At 42.0% G+C, this 15,290-nt stretch overlaps 1 protein-coding gene across 1 annotated transcript in view; it reads left to right on the top strand.

Annotated features, from left to right (window-relative positions):
• Positions 1-15,290, top strand: part of RSU1 (Ras suppressor protein 1) — a 196,795-nt gene that overhangs the window by 20,464 nt on the left and 161,041 nt on the right. The window contains exon 3 of the mRNA XM_043478402.1: positions 4,555-4,605. Within this exon, the coding sequence (XP_043334337.1) occupies positions 4,555-4,605 (51 nt within the window). The remainder of the gene's footprint in view (positions 1-4,554; positions 4,606-15,290) is intronic.

Genomic DNA, 15,290 nt, shown 5'->3' with positions numbered 1-15,290 from the left:
TGCCGTAAATATTTCCTCAAAGGTCTTTTATTAACTTTGCCTTTTCTGTTCTAATTTTTCTCCTTCTTATTTAATATGTAGCCCTGTAGCAATAATGAGAAAGAAAAATACATCTATTAATAGTAATGTGATCAGGTGAAGCAACACATACATTTCTCTATTAAAAAAAAAAAAAGAACTTTCAAACTTCATTTTCTCTCCTGCTAAATGCTTGTATAATAGAAAAGACAATGAAAGGGTTGAAAAAACTCAACTTTCTCTTATTAAATCTTTCATTATGAATGTTAGCTGGGAGAAGAGCAAAGTTTTTTTCTTCTTAATTAAGGTAGTTGTTATATTTTAGGAAAAATTAAGGCAGGATATTGGATTATCAGGGGATTTTTTGGTAAGCAGAATTATTTCTGTGACACTCAAATGAAGTATTTGCGTAGTGTGAGTGTCTGCTGGTTTTGGTTCACACCATCTTTGTTGGTTTTAAAACCCCTAATTTTATCTCACGTGTGGTCACTTGTAATCCACCTCTTTTGCATTTAGGCATCACTGTATTATAAGTGGAAGTGCAGTTTCTTAGAAGGGTTTTCTTCCCCTTTCCATCTTCCTAAGGGGAATATAGACATGATGGCTAAGCTTAGGCAGCCCTTTTGGACTATGAGGTGGGATTCACACGTTGGGAATGGCTGTGTCGCAAGAAACTAGCAACTCTGTACTGCCCGTGTGTAAGTGAGAGAAACTTCTGTGTAACCCCTGTTATTTCCGGTTTGTCCTCACATGACTCTGGCTACTGTCTCAACTTACATATCTATCAATCTATTTCTTCTGGTTTTATGTGAAGGCCGCTCTTGGCAATTTTTTGTTTTCATATCAGACTGTATGCCTCAGAGATAAAGGAATGCTGTATCTAGTGGACAGGAACAGTCTTAACTCTTAAATATAGATGTGTGCAAGATGCTATGCGGTGTCTAAAATCTAGCTTCTCATGTTAGAAGCGATCGTGGTAATGCTTTAAAAATTGTAAAATTGCTCCTTTGCTTTGCCTTTCTGTCCTTCATTCCCTAAAGTTTCAATCCTAAAGTCAGTAGGTTCAACAGAAAAAGAGACGTATTCAAGGTTTGGGGGTAGGAGGGTGTGGGTGAGCATGGTGGTCCAGAGCCGGGCATGGAACTGTGAGTGGGGTGAGGAGAGCCTCTCTGCAGGGTAGGGAGCCTGGCTTGGGGGGTCTGAGCCCGAGCGGGATCAGGTTGAGGAAGGTAGGCGAGTAGGTGAGGAGGTTGAGTTGGACAGGTGTCCAGGTGGGAAGAAAGGGGGTGATGGGTTACTACATTAATACATAGGTTGCATAGTTGAAAGAACCCAGAAGGTTCCACAGAGCCCACTCACCCAGGGAGTTTATAAAGGCACAAGACATAGCTTAGCAGAGATAAGAAAGCACAGGTGACCATCAGGGGCCCCAGAGGCTTACTGGCACAGTCTACCACCCTCCCCTGCCCCAGGGTCATTTCTTAGTTGCTTAGGACATACTTTGTCTCCAGATGTGAACTTTCAAGACATATCCAAGAAGTCCGGGTGTTGGGAAGGCTTGGACTGAGATCTCCAGCACCGTCTTCTGTGTGTGACTGGTCAGGCATCTGCAGCCAAGTGTAAGCCAATGACCTGCATATCCTTGGATGTGTGAACAAGCTGGTCCTAGAGCCTCCAAGGTCTTTCCCACTTTGAACAGAACATGACACATCTCGAGCTTGCCTACTCATCTTTACCTTGACTCAGTGTCCCTGCAGGTCAGCATAGAGCTGTCCACACCCAGATGTGAGATAACTCTGCTTCATGCAGTTACATGTAGGGGTACTGACTGCATACATAAGTAGCTTAAAGACAATGGAAACCAGAGTTCTCACTGTTAGAGAGGGAACTACAGGAGGAAAGGGAGAACACTAGAATGAACCATGCAGGGTTGTATTGAAATTGAGCTATTGGTGTGAACTTGGGGTTTTCAATAATATAGTGAGATCTGCACAGATGTGTGTGTATTTTCTACTTCCATCACCTGAGAGTACTGAGACCTCAAATAACAGTGAGCACAGCTACTGCCCAGATTTTGGCTTCTAAGTACCATTTTCTGCACACAAAAAAAGAAGCAAAGCTCATTGGAGAAATGGCTGATGGATTCCAGGCCTGTGACAGTGAAAGCGCAAGATGAGTTTGACTGTCTTGTGCCAAAGAGTAGAAGTACTTAGAGGGTGAGGGGGACATTTCAGAAGGACCAGGCAGCCGGCTTGGATGGGGGATTCGCACCAGCCACATCAGGGACCATCATAATCTGAACAAATCATCATCATAATCTGAGCAAATGATGTAACCCATTGACTGAAATAGGAAACCACAAAGCCATACAAATGGAAGTAAAATGAATTCATGATTTCTCCACAGCAGCCTCATGGATGTCTTGGACTGGATGATTCTTTCTTGGGTGGGCTGCCTGGTGCATTTGTAGGATTTTAGCAGCATCCCTGGGCCCTAGATGCTAGATGCCACCGCTTAGACCAGTGTTCCGCACCAGTGGTGCGTCAGATGTAAGAATTTGCCTGCAATGCAGGAGACCCAGGTTCTATCCCTGAGTTGGGAATATCCCCTGGAGACGGAAATGGCAACCCACTCCAGTATTCTTGCCTGGAGAATTCCATGGACACCAGAGCCTGGCAGGCTGCAGTCCATGGGGTCACCAAGAGTCGGACACAGCTGAGCAACTAACACGAATGCAGCAGAAATCTGTGCCAGCTGATAGGATGCAGTGAGAAGATGACTGCGTTTCCTCTGGATTCCTGCTAATGGTGCATAGCCTGAGCTAATCAAGAATAAACAAAGGTCTCCATGCTCTGTGGTGACCCAAATGAAAGGAAATCTGGAAAAGAGGAGATACATGGGTATGTCCAGCTGATTCAGTTTGTTGTACAGCAGAAATGAACACAACACTGTAAGGCAACTATACTCCAATAAAAATTAAAGGACAAAAAACCACATGGAGGACATAACACAAAGTACCTTGGCCTGTGTGCTTCACAATCTTCATGGTCATGAAAATCAAGGAAACAGTGACCCAGACTAAGACGTGACTTGAAGAGGCCTGGCAGCTACGTGCATCATGGATTCTAAACTGGATCCATTTCTATTAACTGTTTGGGACATTTGGTGAAACTGGAGTGGGTGAGGGCTGAGGATCAGATGATAATGATGTACAGTGCAGGGGAATGTCTTTGTAGGAATACCCTAAAGTTTATGGGACATAAAGTTTATGAGTCAGGACAGAGAAATGGGTCTTTGTATTGTATTTTGAACTTTTCTGTAACTTTGTGCTAGTTTGAACAAAAGAAAAACACTCAAAAGTTGCAGTCGGGGTGATGCATATTTTTTTCAAGGATGCTGGGTTCCAAGCCTGAGACTCTTCTTGAGAAAAAATATTTGTCTTAGTGTCCCTTGAAGGGAAGAAAACTGTCATATTAAAATAAGGTCCTTATAGAAAGAATATTAGAAAAATTTCTAATATGTTTCTTCATGAATATATATCTATTTCACATTTAAAACTTTATATTAAGACACTATATTTAATTAGTATAAATAGTATGTAGTATATAATCATTTAGATTTATTTTATACATATAAATATACAATTTAATATAAATAAAAAAGGTAAATATATATATAATTTGTATATAAATGTAAATTTAACAAATAATACATGGGTGTATATATATTATTTATGTCAGTATATATATATATACATATATATACATATATATACATATACACACCCACATAATAAATATATATAGCTTGCTCACCACAAAGTGAAGTTTTAGAACCCAAAGTAGAGGTCACTTTTTAATCCCCTCTGGCCTTTTTTTTTTTTAGTGAATTTTTATACATATTTTCTTTCTTGGTACTTGGAGAAACCTTTTTCTTTTCTTTTTTAAAGGCAAATCTAGTCTTTTTCAGCAGTTTAAGCTTCCATGATCATATTTGAAACTGGTGAGCCATCTGCTGGTTCTTTGAAATGTCAGCCAAACTTGTGGAGAGGAACGTGTGGAGGGCTTTTACTCTGGTCATCGAGAGCATGTAGGCGCATTTCGGGGTTGACAGTGACTTGGGAAGCAGTGGTCTGTCTGTGTTGATGGGATGGTTTTCTAAGCATGGGCAGGGGAATTTTCCTCCCAGATTTCCTGACTGGTTCCCTTAGTGAGGTGGATTGTTGAGACTGGACCAGCACTCCAGGTCCCTGAGCAGAGCTCACTGGCCCTGGTCCTGTTGGTTCCTGTGATGTTAATCCCATTAGTGCTGAAATTCCATTAGCGCTCACTTGCTGTTCTAATTGCACCGTTTATTGGGTGGCTTTTCCTCATGCGGTTTAACATTGAACAGACAGCCTTCTGTGAATCCCTGCGTCTGTTTTTATGAGTGGTAACACTCCAACCTGTGAACAGAACTTAGCACGTTACCTTGCAGGAGCGCGAGTGTCATTTGGGTACATTAACTGACTGTGTGTTTTTTTCTTTTCTTTTCCAGTCACCCTGTCCCACATCACACAGCTGGTCCTCAGCCACAACAAGCTAACAAGTGAGTCAACCATTGCTGTCCTCTGTTACACAATTTCTGACCTGTAGGTAACGTGGTGGAACTGCTAATTCTTCTGTTTTCCTAGACAGTAATGACAAACGATTATTTGGGCAAAGTGAAAGTGTACTGAGATGGCTCTAACATACCTGAGCATACGGTCTTCCTGTATTTTGTAGTTTTCTCTGTTTTGAGGAATTTTTCCTCAATTTTTCATGTGTGTAAATTGAAGGAAGACAGTGACATTGTTCCTCCGATAATGGTCCCCTTTGGGCATGCAAACTGTTGCAGTGAGTGGCCTGAAATGCTAAGACTTCCGTTATTATTTCACGGGGGGGAAAAAGGCTTATCAAAAAAGTGTTGGAGGACTTCCCTGGTGGTTCAGTGGTTAAGACTTTATCTTCCAATGCAGGGGGTGTGGGATCGATCCCTCATCAGGAGCCAGATCCCACTTGTCTCATGGCCAAAACACCAAAACATAAAACAAATAATATTGTAAAAAATTCAGTAAAGACTTTTTAAAAAATGATCCACAACAAAAAGAAAATTTTTTTTTTTTTAGAGTTTTTTTTTCAGAGCAAAACATTGTTAGCTTTCATTTATACTCTCTCCTCAAAGTATATTTCTCCAGGAAAGTACATTTCTCCTCAAAAGTACTTTCTCCTCAAAGTACATTTTCTCCAGGAAAATGTAATTATTGATTTCTTTCCCTGCTTGATGGGGGCAGGTGGGGAGCACAAAATTGTAGAAGTGATAGACATTTGCATCTGTGTTTTTCAAGTTCTTGAGTCTGATTTCCAAGGAAAATTGTCCCAGGCATTGGGAGTGGTACAATTAACGTATAGTAGGTTTCATACCTCTTGGTAAAGTGTAATCTTGCGTGACTAACGTGGACCATTGTATTCTCAGAGCTGTGGCTTAAAAGGTGTTAATGACGGGGCCCGCTGTCCCGGCTCATGTCTGATTGATGGCCGCATCTTTGTGCTTTTCCTGCAGACTTGAATGCTTTTCTGATCATGTGGCAAGAATTTGTGAGGGAGCTTTCCGAGTTCGGTGAAACAGAGCAGAATGTGATGTTGAGGGATTTGCGTCGTGAATTTATGTGTGTGTTGCATTATATACAGCTTGAAGCAATGTCACAGAGCTGTTGATTATGGAGAATTAAGAGTGGCAGTGAGGGCCTCTCATGAGCAGGAGACAGGCAGATCAGTTCGTTTTTAGCAAAAAGCCAGGGCAGAGTGGCACTATTGTCATGTTTGAGTATTGGGAGCCCTAGCAGCTGATAGTGAGGGTGACAAGTCACGTGTGATCATTACTGGAATAGGTAATATGCTGCCACTTTCATTGTTTTTGTAGCGAGTGGTCCTGCTCTGTCTCCGCTGAGACCCTAATCCCAGTTCTGAGGGGATTTGAAATTTGTTTTGAAGGGTGGACTGCGTGATCCCTAAATTCCCCCAGATTTGGTAAGCAGAAATTTCTGATGCTCTCTCTGTCGTTTAGTTCATGAAAATATTTCCTAATTGCCAAGTTTACCACTAGTGTTCAATCTTGCATCGTCATCAGAGGGAAGAACAGTTTCCATTGAAAAAGGAAGCCAAACCTGTTTTGTTCCCATTATACCATTAATTGATTGGTTCCTTAAAAAGTCTTTCAGACAGTCATAGTTTTTCTTTTTATATATCCATAAAGAAATCTCTGGGACCAGGGTGTTAGCTTCTCTTTCTAGACGTGCAGTGTAAGATTAATTTAGGGAGGCATAAACAGAGTTAAGTTGTGTCTGCTATTAAAGAGGTTTGCTGTGGATTCAAACTTTTTCTCCTCTTTCTACCCCCCACCTCTTTTTTCCCCTTTTCTCCCATTTGAGACACTCTTGACCTAATCCAGTCAGCTCTAATTAATCGTCTTGGTAAATTCTGTTTCAAGCCATTGTGAGTGGTGTCAGTGACGCCCGATCTGTTTCACTAAGGTCAAATTAGCATCTTTTACTATTTTTCTGGCATTTAAATGAATGGTTTCGCTATGGTTTTTCCAGTGTTTATAGTAAATATGTCCATTTGATGGAAAGATAAATATGCATTACGTGGAGGTGGGTGAGTCCGGCCTCCTGTCACTTTTCATTGTAATCAGTGTCTTTCACTTCCCGTGTTTTTTAATGGGGACTAGCTGACGGCACCACATTCAAACTGATGGGACTCAAAAGATAAACCCCTCAGCACTGCTTTTATCTTGCATCCTCATGTGCCAATTACACTTCTGATGTGTCCTCTCGTGTACCTGGGGGACGAATCACCAGCTCACTCACGCTGGGACTTGGTCTGGGGACAGCTCTCAACTCCAGGGCTGGAGTCGGTACCTTGGGGCTGTTGGAAGAGCGTGTTGCTGAGCTGAGCTCTTCCTGCTGGTGGTTTTGACAGATCAGCAGGTCCCCTCAACATAGTAGGAGTGAGGCCACGAGAAAGGGGAAGGCAAGCTGATGACCCTCAAGCTCCCAAGATTTTGTGAGCAGAAATTCTTAAAGTTTTTGACATGAGAATTTGTCAGGGTCTTTCAAAATTGTCTGTCTAATCACTGTCAGAGATTCCTCATTGTTACAGCGACATGATTGATGTGTAACTCTGGGGGGATGGGGTGGAGCTGGTGGGTTTTGGTGCAGTCACTGGGGGGTTACTCTGCTGGTAACAACTCCTTCAGTCCATACAATGTCTGCAGTGGATTAAAGGAGGTGGGAGGTGCAGTGGCGAGGGAGTTTTTTTTTTTTTTTTTTTGCTGTGATTGGACAGGTGACTCTCTGGGCCGGGATGGAGGTGCTTGCTCTCCCAGGGGGAATGTTTGCAGAGTAAAGACGAGGCTCTGCCATCAGGCTCTCCTCCTCCTTTCCTCCCTTGCCTGCGTCACACCCTGCCCATCTTCCTCTTGGCCCCTCTGCCTGCCTTGGCAACGAGAATTCTCTCCCCCAAATCCTGTTGTTCAGAGACGCTTTTTTTTTTTTTTTTTTTGATGTGGACCATTTTTAAAAGTCTTTATTGAATTTGTCACAATATTGCTTCTGTTTTATGTTTGGTTTTCTGGCCACAAGACATGTGGGATCTTAGTTACCCAACCAGGGATGAACCTGCACTCCCTGCATTGGAAGGTGGAGTCTTAGCCACTGGACCTCCAGGGAAGTCTCATGTTCAGAGATGCTTGGCACCAGCATGGCTCTTCCTTGTCCTCCTGTCACTTGCTGTTCCGTCCTCTCCAAAGAGTCTTAAGCCTTGTTGAAGGCTGAGACCGTCTTTCCTTCCTCTTTACTGCCCGTTGCTGAGCACAGAATGGCTTCCCAGGAAGCCCTCATGCAAAGGCAGCGATGGCAGGACCAGGGTGGGAAACAGCGGGTCTGGGTGAAGCGGTCAGTGGAGGAAGCTGCCGGCTTCTTCAGGATCAGTCAGTGTGTGGATCTGAGTGAGTGTAACCACTGCACGCTTCTGTTCCTTCACTGCTTGTCGGCTCCTTTCCAATGTGCTGAGCAGAGAAACAGAGCCTTCTGTCCTCGGAATTGCTGTCTTTCCCCTTTATGTCGGCCCTTTCGCAGGGAAGGAATGATGTACTCACACGGTACAGGCAGACCTCACTTTATTGAACTTGGCGGAAATTGAATTGAATTGGGGGAAATTGAAGGTCTGCGGCAACGCTGAGTTGAGCAAAGCTTCTGGGCTGTTTTTTTCCAACAGCATTTGCTCACCTCGTGTCTGTGCGTCACTTTGGTATTTCTCGCAATATTTCAAACCCACCGCCAGCAAAAAGGTGACAACTGGTTGAAGGCTCAGATGATGGTTAGCATTTTTTTTTTAAGCTTTGTGCTTTTTAATTAAGATATGTACTTTTTTTGGACATAATACTTTGCACCCTTAATAAACAACTGTAGAGTGTAGACACAACTCCTACAGGCTCTGAGAAGCCAAAAAGTTTGTGTGACTCGGTTTATTGCAGTCGTTGCATTGTTGCGGTGGGTGGTCTGAAAGCAAACCTGCATTGTCTCCGCGGTGTGTCTGGCTCCTCAGGGACACCCCAGGATGCACAGTTGGAAAGCTGGGGCCGGGACCAGCTGTGGGTGCTTTTCTCCACCTGGCAAACCTGGTGGGCTCAGCTGAGTGACTTCTCCAAAAGGAAATGAAGACCTACTACTAGTCTAGGTCTCCTGGTTTGGTCCCCTTGTTACTCTTTCCCTTAGTTTTATGTATGCATGTGTGTGTGCTAAGTCACTTCAGTTGTGTCCAACTCTTTGCAGCCGTTCAGACTGTAGCCCACCAGGCTCCTCTGTCCTTAGGATTCTCCAGGCAAGAATACTTTAGTGGGTTGCCATGCCCTCCTCCGGGGGATCTTCCCCATCCAGGGGTCAAATCCGAGTCTCTTATGTCTCCTGCATTGACAGGTTGGTTCTTTACCACTAGTGGCACCTGGGAAGCTCTGTTTTATGTATTTAAGATCCCAATGATTTACTAGTGTTTTTAAACAATTAATTGTAGGATACGTTTCTTGAAATTAGGAATGCTGTCGTATGCCTGGGTATTGTACATACACTCCACAGAAGTGCCAAAAACAGGCAGAACATGAAGTAGACCCTTGAGTTAATGCCAGTTGATAAATGGGTTGGTAGGTTGTGAGTGGTGGTGAGGTCCAGCTGTCTGAGATGATAGACTCAGTGCTTGCTTGCTCTCAGGGTCTCTAAGAAGGGGACGCAGCATTTATTTCAAAGATGGTCTTCCTGTGTCTCTGCCTGCCTGCCTTTGTGGTGACCCTCCCTTGTAATCCGGTGTTCGCTGAGTCTTTTGCAGTCTGCATCTTATCTAATCCCTGGTTCTTACAGTCTTTGGGAGTATTAGCTTTGTAAATGTTTTTCAACTTTTCAGACTTAAAGAGGAATTTCTGAGAGAATCGTTTTAAAACTTGTCCACTAGAGGTCACTGTTGGGATACTTTTCCCCCCTCCCTCCTCATCTCACACTAAAAGATAAAAAATCGAATTGGTGTTGTCAGACGATGAAATTTTTTTGCAAGCTTCTCTCAGGGCATGTTGTTACTGCCATTTACATAGGCCCGTTTTGCCACCATTAATGTTGATCCTTCCATAAGGAGGTATGTTATTTTTCTTTTGACTCCGAAACTTAAAGTACATGTTCAGTTTCACGTGTCATATTTAGTGTTTATTATGGTTACTTTCTCATGTTAGAAACTTTTCCTCCACTCTCTTTAAAGTGAAAGAATTCTGTTGCCTTTTATAGTATTTTTTTGTATGGAGTATACATAGAATTTATTTCTCCCTTGGAAGAAAGTTTAAAATACATATGTATGGAACCAAATTTTAATTAAAAAAAAATAACTGTATGATATTCAGAAAAATATGCATTTGTGTCCATTTATATTGGTTCTTTTACTGAATGCCATCATGTAAGGAGGAATACTATGCATTATGAAATGACTCACATTTTGCATAAATGGTAAAGTAATCTGAGTATTAGTTTTTTAATATGATGCTTTTCTTAATTTTAAAAAGAATTTTATTCTTATAGCAAAACCCAGTACTTCAAATATGACAACAGTATTTTCCATTTTGTGACCTATGCATGATAAGGACTAAACCCTCATCATTTTCTGCAGGAAATGCAAAGAATGTCTTTTTGCTCTGTGCAAACATTGATCAGCGGGTTCTATGTAAACCTTTCATAAGTGTGAGTCTCAGAATGTGACTGCTTAGTTTTACACGTGGAACTTTTAACTGTCATGTAAAACATTTTCTTGAGATACTAGCAGCTTTGCTGGCCATTTCAAGCCTTAACTGGGACCATTTCTTGTCATCTAATGTGTCGCAAATGGCTGGACAGGCAGTAAACCTAAGTGTTATAGCAAAACTTGTTTCTTTTTTTTAACAGACTGTTTCTTACTAGTTTTAACACCTATATATGAATTCAAAATTATAGTGAAGAAGTAAATGCCAGGATATTTTCTTTAGTGATTTCATTAATTTCTTTTGTCAACACATTGAAACTAATGTAATGTTTTAAGATTTTATGCAGATGTATATATTGATAGGTTCTCTACTGAAAGGTTATTGTAAAGGAATTAAGGAAGATGTTTTGCATGAAAATATTGCAATCTCATAATATGCAGGCCCAATTATAATGAAGAAAATTAAGCAGTTTTTTAAAAAGCGTAATAAATGGAAACCATTTTCTACAGACATAATTGATTGTTGAGATGAATGAGAAAAATTAACTGTCCCAACTTATAAGAATGACCTTCACCAGTCTTCCAACATCTTTCTGTTGCCAAGTCTCTAGTTATTTCCGCTTTCATAGATTACTTGTCATGCCTTATGCAAAAGTTCTAGTGCATGGCTTGTATGAAATTAAACTATGAGGGGAGAATATGCAAAATAAATTGTCTCTGTGTCATGAATTTATCTTGTGACAATATCAAAACAACTTGCTGTTTGCATTTTAACAGAGTACAAATGTATTTATAAACCAGAGGCTTTGATCAATAGCTTATTTTTCTAATTAGTGCACATTCATCAATTTGTTCTTATGCCATCATTTGAAAGATTTGGATTTGAAAAAATGTATACGTAGTAGTGAGTCAGACAGCTATTAATTGAACAGTGTCTTTCCAGTGGTGCCACCGGTTAGGTACCATTTACAAAATTGTCTATATTTGGGAGTTTGTTTTTTGGCAGTTTTAGGAAGCATGTGGGATCGTCACATGGAAGCATCTGTTGATCCCATAGTCCAGAACCAGCACAACCCAAGGCCAACATGTGAAGTTGGAGAAGCAGTTTTGATACACTTGTGTCCTCTGCTCAGACACTTGTCATCCTTGATCCTTTTCATGTCAGCCCTTTCATCCTGAATGCACCTACTCTAGAATCTCTCTTCTTGGAGTCTTGTCCTGTGCTCAGAGGAAGCAAAATAAGGGTAGGTGTTAATTCTTCCATAGTGTATTTTTAAAAGGAGTGACTTCACTTATGGGAGTTTCAGAAAGATGGCAGGCTGTGGCGATCCTCATGTGCGGGCAGGTTGAACCTGTCACTTTCCAAACCATAGCTCGCCCACTGTGGGGAGTTCGTCTTGGATAGGGTTTCTTTTACTGTTTTTTAAAACTTTTAATTTTTAAAAAATTTTTTTGGAGTATAGTTGATTAGCAGTGTTCTGTCAGTTTCAGATGTACAGCAAAGTGAACCGATTATACAGATGGATACATCCATGCTTTTTCTACATTCTTTCCCCATGTAGATCATTACAGCGTATTGAGTAGAGTTCCCTGTGCTGTATAGTAGGTCTTTATTAGTTATCTATTTTATTTATAGTAGTGTGTATGTGTCAGTTCACATCTCCCAATTTATCCCCGCCCCTATTCTCCTTGGTAACCGTAGTTTGCTTTATACAACTGTGACGCTATTTTTTTTGTAAATAATTCATTTATGTGATTTTTTTTTGATTCCACATGTAAGTGATACACCTTTGTGCTTCTCTGTCTGACTGACTTCACTAAGGGTGATAGTCTCCAGGTTCACCTGTGCTGTGCTTAATCGCTCAGTTGTGTCTGACTTTGCAACCTCATGGACGGTGGCCTCCCGACTCCTCTGTCCATGGGGTTCTCCAGGGACGAATACTGGAGTGGGTTGCCATGCCCTCCTCCAGGGGATCTTCCCAACCCAGCGATCGAACCCAGGCCACCCACATTGCAGGTGAATTCTTGACTGTGTGAGCCTCTAGGGAAGCCCAAGAATACTGGAGTGGGTAGCCTATCCCTTCTCCAGGGGATCATCCCAACCCAGGAATCAACCTGGGGTCTCCCGCATTGCAGGTGGATTCTTTACCAGCTGAGCTACCAGGGAAGCCACTAGGTTCGTCTGTGTTGCTGCAAATGGCATTATTTCATTATTTTTTTAATGGTTGAGTAATACTGCATTGTATATATGTACCACATCTTCTTTATCCATTTCTCTGCTGATGGATTTTTAGGTTGCTTCTATGTCCTGGCTGTCATTTACTATTTACAATAGAACCCTCAAATGGAATTGATCTGCTAGCAAACATTTCTATATAAATCCTCTGTTGACTCTCCTAGATAGCGTATGTATACATGTGTGTCATGCAGGGGAGGAGGAGATGTTCTATAAGATGTGATACTTGGGAATAAACACTCTTTTAGAGCAGTTCTTAACATTTCATAACTCACTGACCTTTTTTAAGAACAGTGAAAGCTGTGTCCATGATTCCTAGAAAGCTACACATAATCCTTAAAATTTCACCAGGTTTGTAGATCCTGCTAAAACCATTCATAAATTTTTTAGGGGCACATGCAGCTCAGATTTAGAAACCTTGGAGTTGGGGAAAGATAACAGTATATTTGCAGTGTGGATACACTGATGATGTTTCCTGGAAATATGTACAAAACTTTGATAAGGTTTTTTTTTTTAAGTTAACGTGAAGCTCATTCTTTTTATGATAGATATTATTTTTAGATATTTTTTTGATGTTGACCATTTTTAAAGTCTTTGTTGAACTTGTTACAATATTACTTCTGTTTTATGTTTTTGTTTTTGGCCCCAAGACATGTGGGGTCTTAGCTCCCCGACCAGGGATCGAACCTGTATACCCTGCATTGGAAGGCGAAGTCTTAACCAGTGGACCACCAGGAAAGTCCCCATCTTGTCTAACCTCTTACTGTTCCTTTAGCAGTTTTTTCCTGCCTGTGTAGTGTCCACTCCAGGCACCTGATGCTTAGTGGAATGCCTGCCCTTCTCTCTCTATCTTGCTCATCCTTCCAAGAGGGGAGATGAATTCTTACCTTTCTCCTTGAAGCCCTCCTTTGCAGCCAGCTATGTAGAAAATAAAGGGTGAGGTTATTCATAGCTTTTTAGCCTTGAAGGACCAGACCTCCCAGACACCATGACCTGAGTGCAAACGGAGAGGGTGGTTTTGGATGCCCTGCGCTGTGTCTGGGACAAGCAGCAGGCTTCATGTGGCTGAGGACGCGGAGCTGGAGGTGGGGGCTTCATGTGGCTTTGGGCCTCTGGATTCCCCTTTCCCCTGCTGCCTCCTCTGTCGATGTCTGTGTACAGGTAACGCCCTGCTCCAGGGAGTCCCGGGGCTTGGTGGACCAGACATTGGCCCTGCATCTTCACTTGCTCAAATGGATGAGCAGGGAGCATCCCTAAGGGTGAAGGCATAGTTGTTATCATTAGAAGAGGAGTTAACAAGGTCCAAGGTGGATTTTTCTAGCACTGGGCATTTTCCTCCACCCGCTTCCCCCTGCTTCATGTACTCCATCACCAGCACCAAGACATGAGGTAGGGAAGGAAGAGAAGCAACTTCGTGTGGATGATGTCTTGCTGAAGTCATTCTTTTTCTTTTTAATTGAAGTACGGTTGATTTACAATGTTGTGTTAATTTCTGCTGTAGAGCAAAGTTATACATACATATGTAAAAATCTTTTTCATTTTCTTTTCTTCCCACTATGGTTTATCACAGGATATTGGACATAGTTCCTTGGGCTATACAGTAGGACCTTGTTGTTTATCCATTTGCTGGAGTAATTATTTTTTCTCCCCCCCCCCCAGAAGTACCTTTATTATTTATTTATTTATTGGAGGAAAGTTGTTTTACGATCTTGTGTTGGTTTCTGCTGGACAGCAATGAGAATCAGCCTTAATGTATACATACATCCCCTCCCTCTTGCTTGAGCGTCCTACCAGCACGCCCAGCTGCCGGCCTCCCACCCCTTGAAGTCATCGCAGAGCCCCAAGCTAAGATCCCCATGCCTCTACAGCAGCTCCCCGTTGGCTGTCTGTCTTACACATGGTCGTGTGTATATATCACTGTAAAAGAAGATATGAGCTGTCGGCAAAGCATGATGTGTGTGTGTGTGAATTGTATTTGTCCATTGTCTCCCTCTTAATAATCTTGGATTGAGTGTGTGTGTGTGTGCTCCATTATGATGATACTTTTTAAAAATTTCAGAGCCTAAATAGCTCTCTTTCACTGAGCTGAGCATGCTTTCTGTGTTGATTGACTGAAATGCATTCAGTGTTCTGTTCTTCCTTGCTCTTTGCCGTGTTTCCAGGCTTCTTGGGCATCTTTCCCGGAGGAAGCGCTCGCCATCCTCTTCTTGTCCTTTACTAGGTGTCACTTCCTCCCAGGTGATGGAAGGTCACTGCCTTTCCTCTTAGTGTCTCTGCTCTGACGCGGCTCTCAGACAGAAGCTATTTGTGGATGTCCTGCTGGTGGAGGCTGCATTCCCTTCGCACTGGAGTGTGATTTCCAGGGTGTGTTACCAAAACAATTCTGGGTCTGGAAGGACGAAGACCGTGTGGACCATTGCTTGGTTCCTTCTGGGAAGTTGATTGGAGATTCAGACATAACTAAGTTTTGTGTCCTCAGAGGAGCAGAAATCCATGCTTGTCAGCTTTTTAGAAGATTTGTTTGACTGTGTGTACACACTTGTCATACCCCAGGGACAGATATTTTTGCATGTTAGACTTTATACTATAAAAGCTGCCTTACTGCTTGCTTGTAACTTCACCTACTTTGGGGGTAATTGATTATTCTCATTGTTGCTGAAAGAGTTGAACCTTTTTTTTTTCTTTGCAGTAAATTACGTGAGGAATGTCTCTGGTTAGTAAAACGACTTAAACTGCAGATTTTTTTT

Source organism: Cervus canadensis, chromosome 10, assembly GCF_019320065.1.
Source record: "Cervus canadensis isolate Bull #8, Minnesota chromosome 10, ASM1932006v1, whole genome shotgun sequence".
Classification (NCBI taxonomy): Eukaryota; Metazoa; Chordata; class Mammalia; order Artiodactyla; family Cervidae; genus Cervus; species Cervus canadensis.
The sequence above is the reverse complement of the archived record's forward strand: the minus strand, read 5'-3'. Positions and strand labels throughout refer to the sequence as shown.